Raw genomic sequence first — 23,010 nt, 5'->3', positions numbered from 1 at the left:
AAATATTATTATATTATAATTTTAATTGTCATACAAGGCAGGGATGAAGGTAAATCAGATTTCCTCTGTAAAATGTATTTTATATTTCTAAGTCATGAATTTTACGCTTCCAGATACTAACACTAACCGGAATACGCTCTATTTCCGTAGGTATATATTAAGTAGATTTGTTACGCAGGTGGGTTAAACGTTCGTATTGGTAGTACTAAACATAAAACAAAACAGGATTAGCTGCACTGCACTGCACAATTCTGAGTCATTCGAAAATATATATGCAGTCAACTAAATGGCCGACAACTGTGCTATTAATAGTTCATGTTGCGTATACGTACTTAGTTTCTACAAAGGTTTGTGTGCAGTTTCAGTTACTGTTTCTCTTTTATATACTTTCCGCATAGCTCAAGACTCCTGACACAAAAGAAAGACAAGCTATGTATGCTTTTGGGAAGCTTCTGGGCAGTACAACGTTTTTGAGATTTCTGGTGGCAATTTTGGAAGAACATTGTGTTGACTCAAATGAAAGGTAAATGAAAGGTTACTGAAAGGATTCATTCTTTATTTTTGGGTGTTGTTTCATAAAACAGCATAAAACAAACTACCTTCTATAAGTTTATTAACATGCAGGAATATGGAAACTCATACGTGAAGATTGGATTAAAGTACAGACCGAAAGCTATATATAGATGTAAAATAAGTCTTGGCAGTCACGAATTTGCTATTTTCTTTTGTAGTGTGGGCATGTAAAGGAGATATATATCATGTACATATTATCTAAGTTTTAAGTTATTAATATATTTATTATACTATTAGTGATCTCGTAGTAAGTGGCAATTGTATTGTTAGCATTTTTCGGATTTAGGTAGCATTAGCCTATAGATACATGATTCTTGAAAGCAGAAACAGATACCTTCAGATATTTTACCACTTATACAAGCAACAACTTCTGCATAGGGATCAATATATATTTAGTTGAAAAACACTTCCCTTCCATGAGTATAATTGTGTCCATTTCTTGACCTTTCCACCTTTATTACAGAGCTAATATTGCATCTCACATAACCATGAGTCTAGTTTTAGACGACAAACTTGCTACTTTAACAGAGTAAGTGATGTTTCTCTTTCTTTTCCTCTTCCTTTCTTTTTTGTCAGAAACAGAGAATAGTTTTATTATTTAAGCATCAGTTATCATGATGAGATATTGTAGTTTATAAGCCTTCTCGACAAAATTCTCAATTAGTATTCGAACTCTATGAACGGTTATATTTGGACATCGAAAGAACTGCCAATGAAATATGACCATGTCGACTCAGCGACAACGATGATTGCCGAATATAGGTCAAAGTCTAACAGTGAGTGTATGATATGATAAATATCCAAGAACTACGACCTAAGATTCAGGAAACTATGTGATTGGTAGTTATAATATTTAATGGCTATTAATTTATGTTATCGTAATTGCCCTCTTGATTTATTTCGATGGATCGCTGATTTTGCTTTTGTTCTCGATAGGTTAAGGGGACTTTCTTTGTGAGTTTGAAAGATCTACCACACGGGTTGCATATGTTATTGACATGAATTATTCAATTAGTATATATGTGTAATGTGTACAATGTTTTCTTCATGTAACAAATTGAGCGTTTCTATACCTCGTTAAACGTGACCATGTTGGCTATAAATTTAATGTTTTTTTCTTTCTTTCTCATATTGACTACATCATTAAGATTTTTTAAACAGCACATTCACGAAACAGGCAGGACCCGAGTACCAAAATACAATGGCTTATTTCAAAGGTATTTCAACGGGAGTCAAACTTTTCATCTCATATTTGAATTACCGTCATATCGTTTAAAAACAAAAGACTTATTGGTGCATTGATCCATTGAGGCAAATAGAAATTCAATTGTAACGATATTTGTATCAACAGACAGAATATGTAATACGACTACAATTAGGTATATTGTAAGAGGTCTCTCAGTAAAGAAAAAGGAGCACAACATTTAGTCAATTCAGGAAAATTAACAACAAAATGATTGTAACATAAATATATAGTTTTGTTAATATTCTAATGCCACATGTTTACAATATTATTTCTGTCTATCTTTCAGCGAAGGCAACTTACACGACATGCTTTTGTCAAATTGGATTTTTGTCAGCCTCTATGGTTACATGGTATGGGTTTGTTTCTCCTTGTGTTATCTTCATATATACAACCATGCATCCACGCTGCCATTCCGCAAATATCGTCCAAAATCTAACGTTAAAAAAGAAACTTTTTCCATATCTGCCTTACCTATTTTGATCACGTCGTTTGACAGGGAAAGGTTGGAAGCTCGGTCCTCGAGCTAAGTTACGCTATCAAGATTATTACTGAGATGGGACCAATCGACGCTCTTACCGGCAAATCACAATTTTCAATAAATGACCAAAACCTGTTGCTCTCACACATTCAATACAATGAAATGGTAAGCTCAATAAAATTTGAAGCACGTTTTGAACGATTGTGTCTAGTGGAATGAGTTGATGAAATCATTTTTTGTTCATTAGCCATCCTTACTAGCAACGCAATCCTTAAAAGCACGGGGTTGAAACTTTTCTTGTGTGGCTCAGAAAGTTGTAGCAATTTGCAGCAAAAGTAAATCGTTTTAAAGTCCATAAGAGCCTACACCTGACGGGAAGAAAGTTATTGTATGATACATAGGTACTCCATGACATTTTGTTTCATATTATGCTTTATTAAGTTGCATCATTATTACATTGTTCGCGAACTAAAATGTCTCGAACGAAGAATCCCATATCAACCCACTCGCCCCGCCCGCTCCGCAAACCTACACTTCCCACAAAACACACGCACGGCTCTTTCAGTTTTTAGTGTCAAAATATCCCCTAAAAGTTATTATATCGTAACTATATCGATTTTTTCACTGAAACAAAAAGTTTTAACAGAGTTAATATTGACATTTTTTAGGTTCTCCAAGTTCTCTTTAAAGTTAAAGACGAACGATTGGTGACGTTAACGTTTCTTGATACTGATACTATCTCTCAAGTGAAGGGAAAAATTTTGGATCATTTCTTTCTGAATCAAATCTACTCCACACATCCGCTTCCTGAGTATTTTGATCTTGGTAAGAGAATACTTACAGAATGATCCTTTAATATGTAAAACGTAGATCATTTTGTATAAACTTTTTGTTTTGTGTTTTGCCGAGAACGTAACACATCTATGCATCATGTGTTCGATTAGAGATTGCAGATGGAAATTAAGAAATTTCCTTTAACTGTATTGTACAAGACTAAACAACAGAAAACTGGTAACAAAGTGTAAAAATATTACTAACAAGCAAATACATTATTAACTGTTAAGCTGTATTCTAGACCAGCAACCTCAGGAAGGATTGCGTGCGTTTAACCATCGAACCATTAGTTTGTTATAAAATACGGAATACATTGCGTCCACTGTGTAGCTAGGGCTTTCACTATTATTTAAGCCAAAACAGTAATAGAGAAGCTTTTTGCAAGCAAAGTTTGGCCTTTTTATATACAAGTAAAAGCAGATCCGACGTTCGAACTGCTGTCAGATTATACTTACCAAGCACTACTTGGTTAAAATTAAATGTACAACTCCGCGAGGTTACAAGTTAATGTTCATTCGGATTCCGGTTCTTTTATTATTTTTTTCATTAAAAGAAAGACAAAATAGAAATTATTTTCCTGTGAAAAAGACCGGTAGTACTCTGTCATTTGAAAAGCTTGCATTAAAACAAAAGCATGTCTGTAGTTTGTCTGTAGTCAACGGTTATACGGTTGCTTGAATATTGAAAACTATCAATTTCACTTATTTATAATATTCTCCTGAATGGTTAACCACATATATGATGAAAGCATTGTATTTCGCTACCAAGCTACAAAAACGATAAGATAGAATGAAGCATTCATTTGCTGTAAAAGATTGTTTTCATTGTTAGATTCTTGAACCTTGTAAGTGAAATCAGTTACGCACCAACTTGAGACATCCATGCTTTGACGATGGACAAAATACCTTTTTGTAATCTCTTCTTATACAAAGTATGGCATCGAAAAGAAACTGCGAAGCAATCATTGACTGATAAAGGCATTACAAATCTCCAAAATGGATGGAGGAAATTGAGTACCTTGTCAGATTACAAGGTAAGGTTAAATTTGATAATTTAAAACCTAACAAGCATTATCGTTGTTACATGAAATAAAATACAAATGCATCATTTCGTACACATCGAATGCTGTACAAAAAATGTTCTCCGCTCATTAATGATATCTATAACTATATATATATATATATATATATATATACATATATATATATATATGTATATATATAAATGAAAATCGTTATGAGTTGGAAAATCAAGAACAGTGAAAAAACTTTCAGCCTCCACCGGGATTCGAACCACGGGCCTTCCGCTCTGTACGCGAACACCCTAACCACTAGGCTATGGACGCTGATTGTATGTCCAGAGTTTCGAAACCGGTAAGGAAGGTCGCAATTCCACTGTAGGCGTTTGTCACCTGAATCGAACAATACTAGTTCTGTTTTTGGTGACATATTTTGCCTTACTCTAGAGATCAAACATGATGCTAACCAACTCGAAATCATTTGTGATTCCTAAAGCCGGATCTCGAAAGAGATATATATATAACGATCTCTTTCGAGATCCGGCTTTAGGAATCACAAATGATTTGGAATTTCGAGAGTATATATATATATATATATATATATATATATATATATGTGTATATGTATATATATATATGTATATATATACATGTATGTATATAAATGTGTATATATATATGTGTGTGTGTGTTAATGCAATGGAGGTAAACGACAAAGAAAAATGAATATATATATAAATGAAAATCGTAATGAGTTGCACATTTCTTAATTACAGACGACGAAATTCTCTATCTTTAGACAATGTATAAGCAAATTGCATTTATGATCACTTTGACTATAATTGTATGAGGTAACATTTGAGTCGAGTAATACATTTGTAAAATAAGTATGTATCAATGGAAATATGAAATATGTAACGTCATCATCTGTATTAGACAATTCGATTATACGGAACCTATATTCATAAATAATAATAATAACAGTAATATTCAGCGGTTATTTGTACGACGCTCAAACGACCTCAAATGTGAGAGAAACCAGCAAAGGCTTATGGATTACAATTTACACGTCGGGGGCTTCAAATTCAACATTTTAACTCATTTGGACTCTTTTCAATTCAGAAACCGTAGATTGCTTTTTGATGACAAAACCCCACCTCCCGATTGCTAAGCTTCATTTCTTCAAATCAAATGCCACCGCCTTTATCTACTCGGCCACAGCACCGGTTACTCCGTTGAGATATGTGACTCTCCCTCCCAGTAATTACTACCCCCCTCCCAACCCCCCCCCCCCCCCAAAAAAAACATATGTTGAGGTATGATATGTGTCATTATGCATTTTGGTCCTCTCAGATAAAAGATGGCGATTGCGTAGAATTAATACTGAGAGAAGATAACAACATAATACCAGCAACTGACGGAGGAAATAAAGGTAGATTGATTCAGTTTGAAATGTTCTAGTAATATGATAACGCCATTTCGATATTTGAGTTAATCTCCAATGGGATCCAAAAATTACATATGATGAGAAATCATAATAGCATTACATCGAGGCTCTCTTCAACTAATTACGTATTTAAACATTGAGCTCATGTTGTAATTACAAATTTTATGTTATGAGTCTGCAAAGGGGTGACGGTTGTTACAAATAGTTGAAAACACAAAACTCCCGTCAGTAGTTTGTTAGTACGACTTGTTTATAACATGCTTTAACCAACAATTCGGCGACCTGCTGAGTTTCGTTTAATAACAATTTACCCACAGCCTCAGGAAATTACACGAGTGAACCGGTTTATGACTATACATATGCCCGTCCCCTCGAAACCGTCCGCCAACTTAAACCAACTGGTAAGTATGTTTTGTTATAAAGGAGTTTATTCCCTTTTTTATTTGCATTCCACTTTAATTGGGAGACACACAAAGATCAATATTGTCATTTGCGATAGAGAACAAGTTTCACAAACACATGCTATAATAACATTTTATATTTCATCTTGACGCAGTTAATTTACAGTGTATGTGTTCCTTTACAAACAAATTTGAAAAAAAAGACCAATTGATCAATATCAAACAAAACGAAAAACAGAAGAGGAACGTGGAAGGTTTCCTCTCTTTGTGGCACTATGAATCACAATTTTACAATATAGTAGCTCCTGACACTACTTTCAATCCAAAAAGAGAACGATTCTACTTACTACATGTTTGAAGGAGTTGTTCATCGCAGGTCTCTCATTAACACTTAAAGTGATGGTTACGTTTACTTTATAATTTATTTTTTAGTTTCATTTTGTCGGGGCTGATCAGTATTTACCTCCAAACGGTATTTAATTATTAACATGAATTGTATTACCACCGTCTAGGCCTTTAACACACGAAATTTTAATCTCCGACTTTTTTCTCAAACATACATTCAAGCAGGGCCGGATTAATTGTCAAATAGTTTCATTATCTCAATTGTAGATTCCATAGACAAAGTGATATTTCAAAGATTTTGAGGAAACTACACAATTTGTTTATTCTTCGTAAAACCCGTACGGGTTTTCTTTATGGGAGTATTAAAACTGTGCATTCAATTAGTTTTAAGTTGTTATATGAAGAATTAGATTTACTTTTCGGTAAGTTAAAGTAAACATTTCTTATATCAAACTACTGGGTTTTCAACTTATTATTTTAACATTGATCAAACGTCTTATCATTCTAACACAGGTGCAGCAACTGTGAGCAGCGTGACAGGAGCAGAGCAGCTAATGGATGATGAGGGATACATCCTACCCGACAATGGTAACTTACCACAATACCGTAACATCCATAAATAAGAGAACAGATTCACAATGACCTTAGTTAACTTACCCATCTCTTGAAGTATGTTAGTTGTCAATATACCGCACTTTCTTTTCTTGCATTTGCAGCCATGCCAAACACCGCGAAAATTCCACGACATGTCGCTGATGATGTCGTTGACTATCGCCACCCTTCAGAAAAAGGTGTCTTTTAATCTTGATTTTTAATTCGTTTATCGACACATGCACACAGGATAACGGGCTATTGGTTTTATTACATCAATTCGTCTGTTATTAATACTTTTAGAAAGTTCGACCCATTGCAGCAGTAACTCTCTCTCTCTCTCTCTTTTCTTAGTAACTGATTAAGTTATTAGTAGTTTATTATTTTGCTTACCTCCACTAGATGACACTGAAGATATCTACGAATGGGTTCAAACGAATTCAAAACTTTGGCTTTGGCATCTTGTAAGATTTTTTTTTTTACATCTGGAAAAAAAAACCTTTTCTAACTTATAATTTGTCCTTGTTTATATTTTCTACTAATTGATTTACTATTACTGTATACAAGGGATATGCTGGTGTTAGCATGTTCAGTTGAAAAGGCGGTTCATGTGATATATTATATTGTAAGATTAATGATCAATAAACAAAGTATATTATTTTTATGATATCGTAACGGCATGATCTGATAAATACTTTCACATGACACACGCTTGCTCTCAGATGCGTAACCGCAATCACTTAAATACGAAGTTGATCAAAACGATCATCATTATTGACTCCATCTGGTGGAGCCCATTTTCTGTACCGATATACTGGAACGTAACCGAGGTTGGTTAATTATTATATCGAAGTATAACAAATATCCTTATTTGATTCTTATTTGATCAAATCTCTCTTGTCGTGGTAGGTCATACTAAAATGTCAAACAAAATTCATATTGCCCAAAACTTGCGAGACTCTATTTTTATCTGCCTTATCTATAGGAAAAAGATGATGATATTTTTACCGCATCTGCTAAACTGGAAAAGGACTCTCATCAAACACCGGTAGATGAAAGTGTTCTCTCGTATCTTCCAGCAACAAAGGTAATAACAACGATAGTTTTTCTTTACATCCCGAACACATGATATAAACTATTTGACTTTTTGCCCTGGTAAACCAAGGATATCCCCAATCGATGTTTCCAACTGTTAAGGTTAACCCGTGCGGCTGAAAACCATTTCAGAGAGTAAATAAAAGTCAACATTGCAAAGTGTTTTGTTAAAGGATGCCGTGGTCTGCGAAAGATTGGAGAATATTGCTTAGCTTAGCAACCAATCCGTGAAGCTGTCACCATATGTCATCTATCGTAACCCTGTATATTAACCATCTCTGCCAAGAAAATGATTATCGTGATCCCGATGGATTGACAAATAAAAGGCCTTGTTGATTTTTTTCGTCAACAGAAACATAAGCTGACATAAATTACAGATTAACCCGTATTAAAAGAGATCCGTCATGAACCATTTATATTCATTCAACAATTACATTTTCCTGAACATCAGTGATTCTTTTCCAAGGAAAACTCGACATAGATTTGCAACGTCTTTAAATAATACAGTTGCAGACAAAACCCGCCATCGCGGTTCTTTCGACCGGTCTGTCTGAAACCCTTCAATAATGAATACATAGGTATCGTAAATAAAATCCTGCAAAATTAATTGCATAATCGTATCGCAGAGAACTGTTCTGTATTGAACATTGCATGGAAGGAAGAATATATCTTATTCACATATGTTAAAGTAAACATAAAATCGATCGGTTTTACTTTTCTCTAAATTATAATGCACATACACGGATAAACCAAATGCAATCAAAAATTATTAAAGTTTATCGATCTAAGGTTATCTTTTTGAACGTAACGGAACACATCCGCGCCTATCAAACGGTCAACTTTACACAACCAACCACTGGAGATTTTGTTAATATTGTTTGTTTACTGCGGAGGATGTAACCTTTACGCGGTACCCGTTTGTGGCAGTGACGTTTAGTTCCGCTGGGCGGTGCACGCGAAAGCACTTATCTGGGGACCTTTGCAACTATGTAACCCACCGCAACATCTCAGATTTTTCATAATAAAATTACTAAGGAAGACCTGAAGACATTTATTAACTAGTATATTTTGCGAGTAAACTGTCGCAAGAGATAACGAATTTGTTATTACAGATCGCCATTCAAGAATACGTGGATAAAATGTTGAATATATTTATGACAACCAACCCCGAAGACGTACCATATGCAATCAAGCAAATCTTTGATTTATTCGACTGCGAAGCCAATAATTTGGAAACACACAATTTGGCACAAAAATGGAAAGACTATCTGTAAGTTACGCATTTACCGAGTTGTATTTTTGTTAAGCTACATTCCTTCATATTTTCATCAGCGTGTCAAATGCTGAACTTGACTCAGCGACAATTATCTATTAAGATATAAATTGAGCTAGTGTAGAAATAAAATACAGATCCGTCAATGTTAACCAACCTCTGCTCCATTGTATTCAAACTTAAAATAATGCATGGGTATTTTTATGTTAGATAAACTCTAGTATTTTAACATGTCAGCTTATTCAAAATAGTTCAAAATCTTTCATTATTTGATGAATTAATGATAACATCATGTATTGTAGATAATAGTTCTAACATGTAACATTAATGATATTGTTTTAGGTTATATTTGCTTTTTTTTATTATTACCATCTCCTTTCCGAGAAGGTTGCCAAGGGGTTTGTGGACATTTATCCTGAATAACCCTGCCTTAATGTATGATATCCAGGATTGTTACTATGTCAAGGCCTGTCTTCAGACTCTTGTCCAAATTCTTCACGATGTTTGCCTCAGAAGAGACGAAATACCAGATGTGAGTTTTATGGCTAGTCTGTTCGAATACTATTCATCAGCACTTGTCGGTTATACTTTCTAAGGGCCAAAACAAACTCAGCGTGATGTTCACAAATTGGTGGAGGTGGTACGGTGGGATGTTGTTTTTGCGTTGATTATTTAAGTGTAGTTTCTTTGCTTCATTTTCTTTTGTGCTTTTCATTCGGGGAGTATTTTACTTTTAAAGCTCTCAAGTGTTATTAGTAAACTACCTTTCATATTGCCTATACTGTGTACTCTTCATACCAACTCTTTGTACTCTAAATGTAATAAAAACAAAATCAAATGAATGAATAAATTAAATCTAGAATAAAATAGCATAAATATAACATAATGAAGACATTGAAGGAATCTTACCTCTATCTAGATATAAACATTTACTTTGTGTCTTATTCTGTAATTCTGCTTCCTATTGTATTTTCGTGTCTACTATACATTCATATCTTGTATACATTAAATGAAAGTAAAATGTAGCATCAATATCAATGCTATGAACTGTGAAATCATACATAAACAGAGTTACTAACATAGAGAAGTTGGAAATTATAGAAACATCGCACAATGGATTTTCAATTGCGGTCGCATGAAACTAATGATATATATATAGACAGACAGACAGACAGACAGACAGACAGACAGAGAGACAGACAGACAGACAGAGAGAGAGACAGAGAGAGAGAGATATGCCGTAAAAGATTACAAGAATGAAAGCATAATTTACTTTTTTTCTTTTTTTTTCAAGGATGCATCCTACAGCAGAAATTTATACGCACATCTGTTACCTGAATACTCCACGAAACTTGATAAATATTACAGCCTAGTTCAGGATATGGAAAGTCTCAATAACGAGGACATACTGTCTGTCAACAGTGAGGTGAAAGAGGTATTCATAACGTAGAATAAACTTAGACGTAATAGTATTATGGGGTGGACGGGGAGAGGGAAATAGGACAATTTACTACATATTATTATGCAATAACTGTAAAGTAAAGTTTTGCATTAAGGAGATAATCACTGCTTGAGTCCTTTGGTATATATGTATTGATATATTAACATTGTACATAGCACTAACACCTGCATTCCTCTATTCTTCGTGTTCTGTAGATTTTCACTAAGTATTATTACTGTGCAAATTACAGTTAAATATCGATTAAACCACGTGCCTTTAAGTCTTTCGACAAATGTCTACTTTATTTTAAAGTGACGTGATTCCCATCAATCGGGATACAGGGCCAAACCGTCTATGATGATGGACTTTCCGTCGATACTTTTTAAACATAACCCTCGTTGTGATCTCATCCGTTCGGCTTAGGCGGGTTATGTATGAAGCACATTAAGTTAACTAAAAAACAACGAAAAACTCTTTCCATTACCAATGAAAAAGCTATAGTAGTGCGTACAACGCGACGTGCCTAGCCTGACCAAAACACAACGGCGAAAATAGCAACACGACCAGTAAACAATCACACAGAACATTACAGAAAGTCACATCCCATCCCGCGGGCACCACAAACCAGCACATCATACATCCCATCCCGCCCGCCCGACGAGCACGCCCGCTGAGCACGCCCGCCAGTCCTTCAAGGTCAGCATAGTACATGGTTTTGTTATATATGTGATCCACGAACTTCCCTGAATCTGTCGCGCCTTCTTGACCATTACTAACTGACTAAATGTTTTCTTTGATAATAACTTTATTTAGATTGTGCAATAGCAAATATCTACACACTAATTCGCATATGTGCATACTTTTCTCCCCAATACAGACCTTTGAAAATACATTGGATCTGGATTTAACAAGATACAACTTATATAGCTTGATTTGTCGATACGAAACTGAGGTAAGCGGATGTTCGTGTCCTCCAATCACCTTTGAAATAATACAGTTTATGCTTATACATATAATATATCCATATGTTATATTAGTATATACTTTATACTAATAAATAATAATATATATATATGTATATGGCCTATATATATAGCCTATATATATATATATGTTTATTAGTATCATATTTATATATATGAGTATAAATTTTCTGTATCAATATAAAGTTTATGCTAATTTTATACTGAAATCTCGTTATCTCTGATAACTGGTGAATGGTTTTGGTATTATTATCCGCATACAAATATATACGGTCCTTGTCCCTCAGATTATTGAATCTTTTAGAGGGAACAAACAATGCTCAGACAACAACTTCATCGAACACCTCGAATCTATTAAGAGATTACTCTGGAAGGAGGAAGCAGTTCCAGAAACTAATGTGACACCAACTTTCTAACGATTTTAAAAAAGCATTCTGTTGGTGATATATTTTGCCTTACTCTAGAGATCAAACATGATGCTAACCAACTTATTTGTGAACCCTAAAGCTGAATCTCAAAAGAACTACTTTCAACATACTTTAACACTACTACTTGACAACTGCAGTACGGGGTACAATCGCCTCCTTTCGGGAACTAGTTCTCGGGAATGCTGTTTCGTACTGTAGAAATTTCGACAATGTTATGTTTATTATTTGTGGATTAATCTGCCCTATTTAGAGTTTTCATTACAAATGCTATATCTTGTGGTCAGCTGAATAGGTCATATAGCGGAAATCTACGATCTTAAAACGGAGGAGTGAGGCTCTGGGCCAACATCTATATAGGGGAGTGTGGGGTTGCACTCTAAGAGCAAACTTTTTTACCCTCATACACCCTGCATCCACGCGCGTGTGCGTGAAGTTGTCCTATTCCTTTCACAGAAGAGGGACGATTGGACGAGAACTCTAAATGACAACAATCACGGAATAATGTTTACGAGCTACACAACATATTTTTCATCAAAATATAGTAATTATATGTTAAATGTAATAAACTAGAAATTGAAACAACGCAATTAAATGAAAGACTATATTGTATGTATTTTGTGTGATAAATAACATATAAAAGCAAAGATTAGTTTGTAACAAATATCTTACGTAAGAAATATAAAGAATTTGTACCATATTAATAAGAGATGAAAATTTATAATTTGTATAAGAAATGTTTATATATAAGCTGGTATCGTATAATATAAAATGCAGAAAATATGGAATCTTGAATCTGGGGCTATCTTGAATCTGGGGCTATCAATTTAAAGCCTATCTACTTTTTTATCGTTTTTCTTTTGGATTAAAAAGTCGATGTTATTTCTTAAAATTGATTGCTGTTTCAGGTACCGCCTACTAATCATAATAAAAACGAGCATGCATATCATTTGAATTTCTTTGAATATTACAATACCTGATTAATCATTTCAAATACTTCATTGCTGCAGAACATGGTATTTGGTTACAATAACAATCGACTATGTTTGATCCAAAAAATATTAACAGTTTAAGTATTAATTTAGGGTTAATTTAACAATACATTTTAAAATCCAGTTACACATGCTTATATGAAAACAGTGAAGTGTTTGTCGCGTGTCATTGTTAATAAATAAAACATATCCTTGATTCGTGAAACTTGATGCATGGAATTTATGCGTATTTTCAATTAATTAATAATGTTATAAAAAGTATATTATTTACAATCCACATTGATTTGCTAAGATGACCAAAAATGAAAGGCAGAGCTAAGAAACATAAGTGCTTTCAACTAGAAGGAATACATTGAATAGTGTTGCAGATACTGCATACTCACCTTAATATTAATCATAGAATATATGAAACTGTTGCTATCCCTTCACGAGATATATAATTTGTAACATCAATTAAATTTAAATATGACAACATAAATGCCATATAGATCCTAAGCCTTGTTCGATTCCAAGGACTGTTCTGACAGAGCAAACAAGTCAATAAATGTGGACTGACCCTTTCGACTTTACGGAGTCCAATTTTCCATACGTATAGTCACCCCCATCTTACCTCCTAAATAAAATAAACCCACTCTTCCATAGAACCTCAAAAACCTTTCACAAAACCCTATAGAGGTATCAGAAACCCAACGTTGAGAGACATTAACATAGGCTTTACAAGGATATTGCTTTTTGAAATAACAATACCTGAACAGTAAATTAAGACGATTTCAGTTCTTAAAAATTGTTAGAAAAATGATTTGCAAGAAACCAATTAGCTAAACGATGTTCTGGAACAGGCACATGCGACGGGGATCTTGATTTGAGCCGCTGTGTACCTGGAAAAGTAACGTGAAGAAAGGGTCAATGATATAATATGTATAATTATAAGAAACAAACATGAGTTACAGAATTATGCATGTAACTCACTGATTCAGTAATGTTAGTATGTATATGTAGTGTTTGTAAAACAACCGCTTGAAGAGTTGATACCATATTGCAATTACATTAAATGTTAATAATAAATGATAATAATAATACAGTTCATATATAGCTCATCAATTTTAGGATGATCTCAATGCGATGAACAAGAAAGAGAAATAGGAAAAAAGTTGTTCCATCCTTCTTTGTATTCTTCTTGACAGTCAAGTTTCATTATTTACATAACAATATTTATTTATCATATAACACATCAGTAACAACCGTGACATGCCGATACGTCAGATTGTAACAACCCATACAGACAGAGGACAAAGTAACTACTTCATATCGTAAAGTTTTGTACCCAAAGTAAAATGTGGATCGTGCTGGTAGATCGGTAGCATGGGCTAGTAGGATTACAGTAAGAACTGAGGATATGTGTAATCCCAATAAATCTGTTATTCTTGATGACAATTTTACGCTGCCTTAATTTGATGTTATTTCTAATACGCTCATATAAAACATAAAATATGTATTTCATATGTGTAACGTGTTTGACTGGCGTTCCTTACAAATTACCTATGACCGTTTAATACATTTTGTTATTACCACTGATTTTGTGTGGACGTAAGAGTCATACTTACTTAAAATAATTCCCCTCATCGCATGTTCCGTCTTTCATTAGTACCACTTCATCAACCGTAAGTTGTCGGCAATTATGTACTTCATGGTGTACGCATTTTGTACATTTACACTTCGCATATGCTATTATTCTAGGATACCTGAAAGGTAGAAAATGAACACAAAAAGATATCAGTCCTGATTTTATCCACATTAGTCATCAAGTTAGATTTAGGGATATCAAATATAGCAATGAAGTTTTTTTAGCGCGTGGTGAAAGTGCACTTAGCAGTGACACTCTCCGTGACCGTAATATCATAAAAACTTATCATGCATTCCACTTTAATAACGACCTAATGATTCATAATGATACAATCGATATAACTATTGTGTAGTGAATAATCACACAACCATGGCCATGGGAGGAAAAAGGAATGGAATCTCGTCTTAGTGCTCATAGATACGTCGAACCAAAATATCTTTCGGACGCATGCGCGAGCAAAATTCGAAGTATTTTAGAAGTCCATGTCTGTCATTAGGAAGTTACTTTATAGCTGTCGTGACATTTTGATACAAGCTAACGGATATAGCTTGTAACTGCGCATATGTATTGGTTGCGATGAAACAGACTCCGCGTTTTCGATCCCTATTGCAACCAACTGTCTCAACATTACATAGGTCTACAGTAGGCTATTGATGTACACGCGCAATTTTTTTTTATTGACATGATTTACTACCGCTTGTCAGACTTATCCCCTTTCCGAAAGGTTTCTTTTATCTCCTAATCAATATTACAATTTTATAAGCAATTCTACTTCATGTGTTTGTCGAGATGAACATTCACTAAACCAACCAAAGGTATCACTTATTTTGCGCATCTGTCTCCTTACAAACGCAAATCCAGTCAGTTTTATCAACATGGCAACATATCATACGTCTTAACACAAACGCCATACGTAACTAGGTCATATCCATGGTCGTTTAATTATTGCTAAAAAGGAAGTTATTGACATCAATATCCTTCCCGTTTGAGAGACCTCTGGTGTCTTCGATATTCTACCTGCTATTTCCGATATTACAATATTAGAATCAATCTTTATTTCCTCCGTTTTAACAAAAAACGTTCCAAAAAGGATTAAGTTGTGCTTTTCTTAACTCCGGATCTAAATGACTAATGCCGGTAATATTTAGTCTTATTTCAACAATTTAGTTCAAATCTGTGACTTGTACTGCTGTCAATCGGATTTCTTGAACTACGTTCAATAGCAATGCTGATTGTAATACTTCTTGTTATATAATGATGGGAAATGTTGGTGTTGAAGTATTTTGTTCACATATAATTCCAGTTATCTGTTTTATAGATATAACGGTATGCACTATAATTAAGGCGTAATTTCTGAAATTTTCTATAAAGAGAAGTTCTTTTTTTACACAGACTTACATTGATTAACTTTAAAAATATGTATAAATAATTCATATATCAGACACCGCTTGCTCTCTGTATTGTAATTGAAATGTTGTTATGTCAACAGGTTAATGACGTCATTTATGACGTATCATACATTCACCTTGATAGTGATAACATATTCAAGATCTCCTGAGGCAAGTGATATCATGTAGATGTTTATTCTGTATAAAGAATGTTCCGACTTGGATTTTACTTACTACAGGTGAGGACAACATCCTCATTACGAAGGACCATAGCTACATTGACTGCATGTTTCAAGGAAGGATAAAAAATACACTTTGTCATGATATTATCTGGCACTTTACTATAATAGTTAGATATACCATCATTTGGAAAATGGTTTAAAATGTGTGTTTACGTTAAATTTGTCGTGTTTGAATATTTTATTCAGCGACGGAAATATAATGGTGAAACTGAACTCACTAAATGTCACACTATAATTGAGCAGAGTTTCCAATATTTCGAGCAAATTTGACAACAGCACGATTATAAAAGGAAAGATATTTATTTAAATTTCAAATCGAATAAACCCTGATAGCGTCACAGTTACGGGACTGTGATGTATGTTTTACTGCTGTATATTATCATCTTGCAACGTATTACGTATAGTAGGCAACTACCAAATATCTACAGGATGTTACAATCAATAAGTTGGGGGCTTTCATCTGATTTTGTTGTGTACCAACTTCTAACAACTCGCTAGAAGCGAGTGTAAAGAAAAGACGCAATGCGAAAATGGGACTAGCAGTTTGTCAGTCTTACCTGTCTTCATTTTCATCTGAGTCATACATCCATGGACAGGCTGTTCTTCTATTTAAGGCCATATTAGTTGTTGGATTCGTTGGTACGTAATTATCTGCATTAACATCGTATTTTAAACCTTCCCATGTCCCTGCAACGTCCATTGTCTGAAATATTTTAGCTATCAATAGCTGTTTCTCAAGATCCCGATCTGTTGGATTCTGGCATGTTGTAGACCTTTTCTTGATATCACGATACTCTTGTAGGACACTGGTGGCTTTATCGACGAGTTTCAGGCCTTCAGATAACACCATTTGATTGTCTTCGTTGAACATTTCACCCTGCTTACCAGGTATACTGTTCGCTAGTAGCAACTGGTCTACCAGTTTTCTATCATATCCTTCTTGATATGCCCCGGAAATTGATGAAAATGGGGACTTTCCCTCGATATTGTCGTACTTAAGTTCAGTGGACGTAGAAACACTTTCAGCCATTACATGGTTGGATGGTATTGATCCTGTGGTCGTCTTTGTTGTTTCCTTTGTCTGTTTCACGACAAACGCAGACGTCATAGAGATCATCACCACGAATACGGCTGCCAATATTTGCTGGAAAGGTAACATGTTGTCTGAATGAAATTGGTTTCATTTGGTTTTGCTTGAAGTGAACAGAAACTATATGCGTGTTTTTTTACCATTGCTAATGTTTATACGTGTTTTTTTAGGGGGGGGGGGTGGGATAACCACGCTTGGTAACTTTATTGGTAACATTGTTGGGCCAATTCGTACATATTTGAATACAATAAGGTCAAAGATATTTTACAAGTAATGATTTAATCATTAACAAGTACATATATTCAAAATAAAACAATCATTCATCGTAATTTACTGAACAATATAGTGCAATACTAAATGAGTCTTTTTACTGCTCGTGAGAAATAAAAAGCTTTGCCTCTTTGCTTGAGTTCTTTTTTAAGTTCAATAGCAAATTTTAACTGATAGGAAAAATCTCTGCATCTAATTTTCGTGTTTGTAATTTTTTTACCGAAGATGAAGTACTTGAGATGAAAAATTAAGAAATGATATGGGTGATTCACAGAAAATTGATACTTCAAGCATATTTCAGTCTTCGAAAATATAAACTGACTGCCGAACCTAGCTTGCTCCACATCTAAAATGAAGTTCGGTTTAATAGGGCAATCCCAAAACAGATGTAACAGTCTCTTTGCAACGCAGTATTGACAATGGACGATTATTATTGTCAAACAAATGCTTCACCTGCCTAATCCATTTAACCAACAAATTTCGAAGACTTTTCAAGATAAGATTGAAATTCATGACGCAGTAAATCCCATCTTAAATGTTTTGGCTTTATAAATGAAATGAAGCTAATGTATGTGTTGTGTACCTAATAAAGTTGTGACCTAATTCACCAGTATTACCATACCATATTATATAATAATTATATATAAATAATATGACTTACCATATACTGGAGAATGTTCATGTTGATTGCATATACTTTTTCATACAATGGTCTCAAATCTGGATGATCCGTGCTTCTCTCTGCCTTGGTATTTTTATCTTCTGATATTTCATCAAATTACTCTCAAGTGATTCTGCTCGTCCCCCAAATAAATCCATCACATTTTATACACTCTAGTTGCCTAAAAATAGATAGTAAGGGACATCCCCTAACCTCACTAAAAGCGGAGATACCACAAAGTACTACGAAGTTGCATTGATTCAACATGTTGACTGAATATAGATTTCACTTCCTTGTATTACTTTATCTAATTGATGTTCACAGCTGTTCTCGCTTAAATGTCACTTGTAAGGTAAAGAGGCCATCCGACTCCTACTTTTCCATTAATATGGTATCCTGGACGGTCCCCGGATAGAAGGTTAGGGTAGAGAGGGACGGGAGGGAAAGGGGTTCGTTAGGAACACTCCCAATTCAGGGCTAACAACCATTTTTATTGTTTTTACAATAATACCAGTACTCTACACTTTAATGTTAAAAATGGCCTATAACAAGTAACATGGAAGGCCCCTGGACAACCACGTACGTATCAAAATGATACAGAACATCCTTGTTATTATTATAATATAAGTAGTTTCCTTTAGTGGAAGAAAGGATGTGGCGTCAGGCGGGGCGTGGGACGTGGGGGATAAAGAAACCACCCAGTTCAGCCTAGTATTTATCAAGTGATACAGAAAATCCTTCTTCTTTTCTTTGATGTTTTAATATAACAAGTATCCTGGCTTCTTGCTGTTGCTAATATAATTCTTTCTTACTATAACAAGTAAACTAGAGTGCCTTCTGATATAATAGGTGAGGTCTCAAGTGAAGAGGACGATGAGCCCGCCCCCCCCCCAACACCCCAGTTATAACTCGTTCGTATCTTATTAGGTAGTGGTAACAAGTTTTGAGTACCTTTTGTGGAATCTTTGTTATTGTGACAATATAACACGTCCGTATCTATTTTTTTCCTGTTATAATAGGCATGTAATGAGTATTCCGGAGGTCCCTGAAGGTAGAAGGAACTTCATATTGATATCAATTTCTCTGTCCCCTGTCTCTGTCCCTGCAGGGGGGTTGGGGACGTATTTTCATACACCGAAATGATCAGCTATTTATTTACTGGTGAGAGTTCAGAGAGTTTCATACAAACCAAAATCCGTATTACTGTTTATTTTATTTTAATTAACTTCTTATTAACACAGTTCTTTAAATATGATGCTACAATGAGACGCTAGTTCTAATAAGTAGGTAACTAAAGAAAATATACTTAGTAAGAGAACAAACAAAAAACATGAAATGTATTCTTTTAAACTAGCCTTAACTAAAAGTGCTGGAGCCTCGGGGAGGGGGGGGGGGGGGCTCAGGTGCATTAATTCCCAGTCAACGACAGTGTACAGTTATATATCAAGTTACCATTATTTGTATTTTTGGTCATGATATTTTACAAACCCTTGTCAACTAAGTAAGGGGAATAAAAAAAAAGCCTGAGGTAGGAAAAAAGGAAAGGTTAAGCAACTTATTTACAAAGTACACGTAAAAAGAGGGAAAATTCAAATAGTTAGCAAACTAAAGAAAATATACTTTGCAAGATAACCAGCAAATAGCATGATATGCCTTTTTTAAAAGTGCTGGAGCCTTGGGGAGGGGTGGCTCAGGGGAATTAATTCACAGTCAACAACAGTGTACAGTTGTAAATAATATAACAGGTTGCCGTTAAAGGCATTTTTCCAAACGTTGTACTGATATTCACTGCAAGTCTGTCTCGAGATCGATCGACATCATTCTTGAATAATGGTTATAATGTAAGGCAAAGTTAGAAATAAATTTTGTATTAGAAATGAAAATATTAACAACTTAGCAATTTGGTTCACCGATGAAGCGTGAGGTGGGGGAAGAGGGAAGAACGTGCTCCCCAGCACCCCAGCTTCTCCCGTGACGTGCACTTCATAAAGGTTCGGTTTTGCATTTCCAAACCTGTCCCCCCTCCCCCCTCAACAAAAAAAGCTTGCCCCTCCTACCGTCCCACTCCTTCATACAGGATTTCTGGTGTCGAAACTGATTGGAGGGTGGATTTTGACCAATATACTTTTATGTTTCAATTATGTAACTCTTCATTGTTTTCTTTCCTTCTTTAAATGTGAGACATTTATATTTTTACATTTAAACATCTAAACATTGTTATTGAAGCTTACAGCAGCATCCCGTGTGTTGCCCCCGTTATAACATCCTTGATCATTAGATTGGACAGTGTCTGTAAGGTCTGCCTGAACCGCGTCGGCATATAAATACATTACTTGAATTAATGTACTATGGATTTCTATCCACTTTGCCATATATTCAGTATATGTGTTGTGTGTGATGATCTCATACAGATTCTGCTGAAATGTTTCGAAAAGCTCTTTTAGTGTCAAAGTTATACGCATTTTGGAAGTTATTAATAAATCTGGGAAAATCATTAAATATGTTCAAACTATGACGTGAAGTGCTGTGCGCATCAGAATTACTTATTTTAGGCCTTTTTGAGTAAGGCCCTAATTACAACTTTAGCCCACATATATCATTTGAATAATGTGATGTTTCTCTTGTCAAAGAAGACAATAAAAAATACTTCACAAAATCGTTTTAGGCCACAAACCTGTGTTTAGTGTCCTTGAAATGAAGGTTATAAAAACAAAGGAACGATATAACAGAAAAAAAGGCCGTCACTACTTTAACATCATCAATGTTCGTAATTAGCTAATGTTTATTCAAAAATAAAACTAGAATTAAGAAAATAATTTAAAATGGTCAATCTTTGATGGATTTTGATGGGAGTTGCAGCTGTTTTCATGATTTCTAATGCATATTAGTGTGATAAGGACAAAGTTTTTCAAAAGTGTCCCTAGAACTTAAAGTAAAGTCGTTAAACTCAGTCAGGTTCATAACGCTTGTCTGAATCACTTACATAGAAATACACGCATGCGATTTGTAAATATATGGTAAAATGTTTCAGCCAGTTGGACCTTTTTTCTAAGGCTAATACCTCTTACACCGTCCTCCCTTATCATGCTTTAAAGCACTCGTATTGACAGTATAAACAGTTCCTAGCCATTATCTGATAGAGACATGATATTGACACTGTTCATACTGACACTATGAGTGTTCTGAGGCGGGATGTGGAGAACAGTATAGTCAAAACTTGTCCCAACTGGGTGCAGGTTTGACCGGGCTGTTTAAGAAACAACGTCTGTCGATAATAGAAATACACGCAAACCACTAAAAATATTTCATAGAAAATACACGCATAGCACTGAGAATATATCATCAAATATATGCATACCACTGGCAATATTTTAATAAAGTATGAGCTGAGGTCATCTCGGACTCTGCGTATATAGCTGATACAGAATATGCTTATATTAGGCTTAAAAAGGAAGTTAATGTATCTTGTATCGACGCATGATCGATAAACAAAAGAAGGGACGAATTTATTACTTTTAATATATTCAACTTTGCGTAAGACAGGAGAAAAACAATATTGACTATACTGGGAGATATGAATAGGAAAGATGACGAGAATGAATGGAGCAACAGCGAAATATATATATATATATATATATATATATTAGTATATATATATTAATATATATATATGTATATATATATATATGTTTGTGTGTATATATGTATATATATATAGATATATATATATATATAGATATATATATATATATATATATATATGTTGTAAAACAACTTGAAATCGGAGACTTGTGTGGCGTCATAATGTCAAATTGGGTAATACTGCTGTTAAAATGGCTATGCAGCACTTCTTTGACCACTGTTCGTTTCCGATACAAGTTCGCTTGTAAGAGTTTTAGTCATGATCACATTTTGATCTTGTACAGAAATAGGTTCTAAAGAATCGGTTAATTTTGCCGATGTCTTCCGTACTTTGGTAGAATTCCCAAGTTCATGTACAGTTAAATTTCAGCTACAGGCAGCAGGCAGCTACAGGCATACGAAGGATAACAAAGCCTATTAGTTAAAATTCCCTTTCCATATCTTGTTTTGTTACATTTCGTAATTTACACATAAGAAAAGTTCCCATTGCTCCCCCACCCTTCCCCATCCTCCCCACCCGGACTATCTCAAGTCTCAGCATCGCCCATTCTTTAGATGGACGGTCACCACAATTTCGTTAACACTCCAACTGGTGGAGTAGAGAATGTACCTAGGGCTCACCTCCCGGATTACTGAATAAATTTAACTGGTTTTGTCTGTCGGTGTAAACATTTTTGAGGTTATGTTGTCAATCTACTAATGCGCATTGGTAGAGGTAAAACATATCAAGATAGAGCTGCGCAATCACGTATAATTCCGGTGGAAAGGGATGCAACAAGTACTCTCAATTGTACCGAAAGTTTCAACGGCAACGGGACACCCCTTCCGTTAGATCACCTGGAAGACTTTACATCTCAGCCCCTTACACCCACTCACTACAGTCCAAAAGTCGTCGCGCCCCAATGTAGAAACGGAAAAGTGTAGGAACTTAAACATTTAAACATTTTCGGC

General features: G+C 34.7%; 2 protein-coding genes across 5 annotated transcripts in view; one reads left to right on the top strand and one right to left on the bottom strand.

Moving 5' to 3' along the window:
- LOC139983752 (plexin-A4-like) overlaps positions 1 to 12,146 on the top strand; it is a 32,973-nt gene extending 20,827 nt beyond the window's left edge. For 3 of the 4 annotated variants that reach the window (XM_071997503.1, XM_071997500.1, XM_071997499.1), the window contains 18 exons: positions 399 to 523; positions 1,037 to 1,102; positions 1,722 to 1,790; positions 2,106 to 2,169; positions 2,316 to 2,462; positions 2,966 to 3,122; positions 4,064 to 4,164; positions 5,503 to 5,581; positions 5,914 to 5,997; positions 6,856 to 6,930; positions 7,059 to 7,133; positions 7,336 to 7,397; positions 7,919 to 8,020; positions 9,141 to 9,298; positions 9,689 to 9,833; positions 10,596 to 10,736; positions 11,620 to 11,694; positions 12,013 to 12,146. In XM_071997503.1, coding sequence (XP_071853604.1) covers positions 399 to 523; positions 1,037 to 1,102; positions 1,722 to 1,790; positions 2,106 to 2,169; positions 2,316 to 2,462; positions 2,966 to 3,122; positions 4,064 to 4,164; positions 5,503 to 5,581; positions 5,914 to 5,997; positions 6,856 to 6,930; positions 7,059 to 7,133; positions 7,336 to 7,397; positions 7,919 to 8,020; positions 9,141 to 9,298; positions 9,689 to 9,833; positions 10,596 to 10,736; positions 11,620 to 11,694; positions 12,013 to 12,141 — 1,854 coding nt within the window. In that variant the 3' untranslated portion in view covers positions 12,142 to 12,146. The remainder of the gene's footprint in view (positions 1 to 398; positions 524 to 1,036; positions 1,103 to 1,721; positions 1,791 to 2,105; positions 2,170 to 2,315; positions 2,463 to 2,965; positions 3,123 to 4,063; positions 4,165 to 5,502; positions 5,582 to 5,913; positions 5,998 to 6,855; positions 6,931 to 7,058; positions 7,134 to 7,335; positions 7,398 to 7,918; positions 8,021 to 9,140; positions 9,299 to 9,688; positions 9,834 to 10,595; positions 10,737 to 11,619; positions 11,695 to 12,012) is intronic. The other variant, XM_071997501.1, reaches the window with a different exon arrangement.
- A 1,739-nt stretch (positions 12,147 to 13,885) lies between these two features.
- Positions 13,886 to 19,203, bottom strand: LOC139983765 (uncharacterized). Its single transcript, XM_071997544.1, has 4 exons — positions 18,418 to 19,203; positions 16,954 to 17,540; positions 14,747 to 14,884; positions 13,886 to 14,020 (listed from the first exon to the last, which is right to left on the bottom strand). The coding sequence occupies exons 1-4, from the start codon at positions 18,436 to 18,438 to the stop codon at positions 13,957 to 13,959; spliced, it is 810 nt and encodes a 269-aa protein (XP_071853645.1). The 5' UTR covers positions 18,439 to 19,203; the 3' UTR covers positions 13,886 to 13,956.
- Between the last annotated feature and the right edge of the window lie 3,807 nt (positions 19,204 to 23,010).

Source organism: Apostichopus japonicus, chromosome 16 (assembly GCF_037975245.1).
Source record: "Apostichopus japonicus isolate 1M-3 chromosome 16, ASM3797524v1, whole genome shotgun sequence".
Taxonomy (NCBI): Eukaryota; Metazoa; Echinodermata; class Holothuroidea; order Aspidochirotida; family Stichopodidae; genus Apostichopus; species Apostichopus japonicus.
Note: the sequence above shows the minus strand (reverse complement) of the source record. Positions and strands in the feature narration are given on the sequence as shown.

What these genes read in the sequence shown, in the direction of transcription:
- LOC139983765 (XM_071997544.1), bottom strand. Translation starts at nt 18,438, where the DNA reads ATGAACATTCTCCAGTATATG. An exon ending in TGAACATTCTCCAGTATATG is followed by an intron (nt 17,541 to 18,417) that starts GTAAGTCATATT and finishes TTACCTTTCCAG; the next exon opens with CAAATATTGGCAGCCGTATT. An exon ending in GATGAGGGGAATTATTTTAA is followed by an intron (nt 14,021 to 14,746) that starts GTAAGTATGACT and finishes TTACTTTTCCAG; the next exon opens with GTACACAGCGGCTCAAATCA.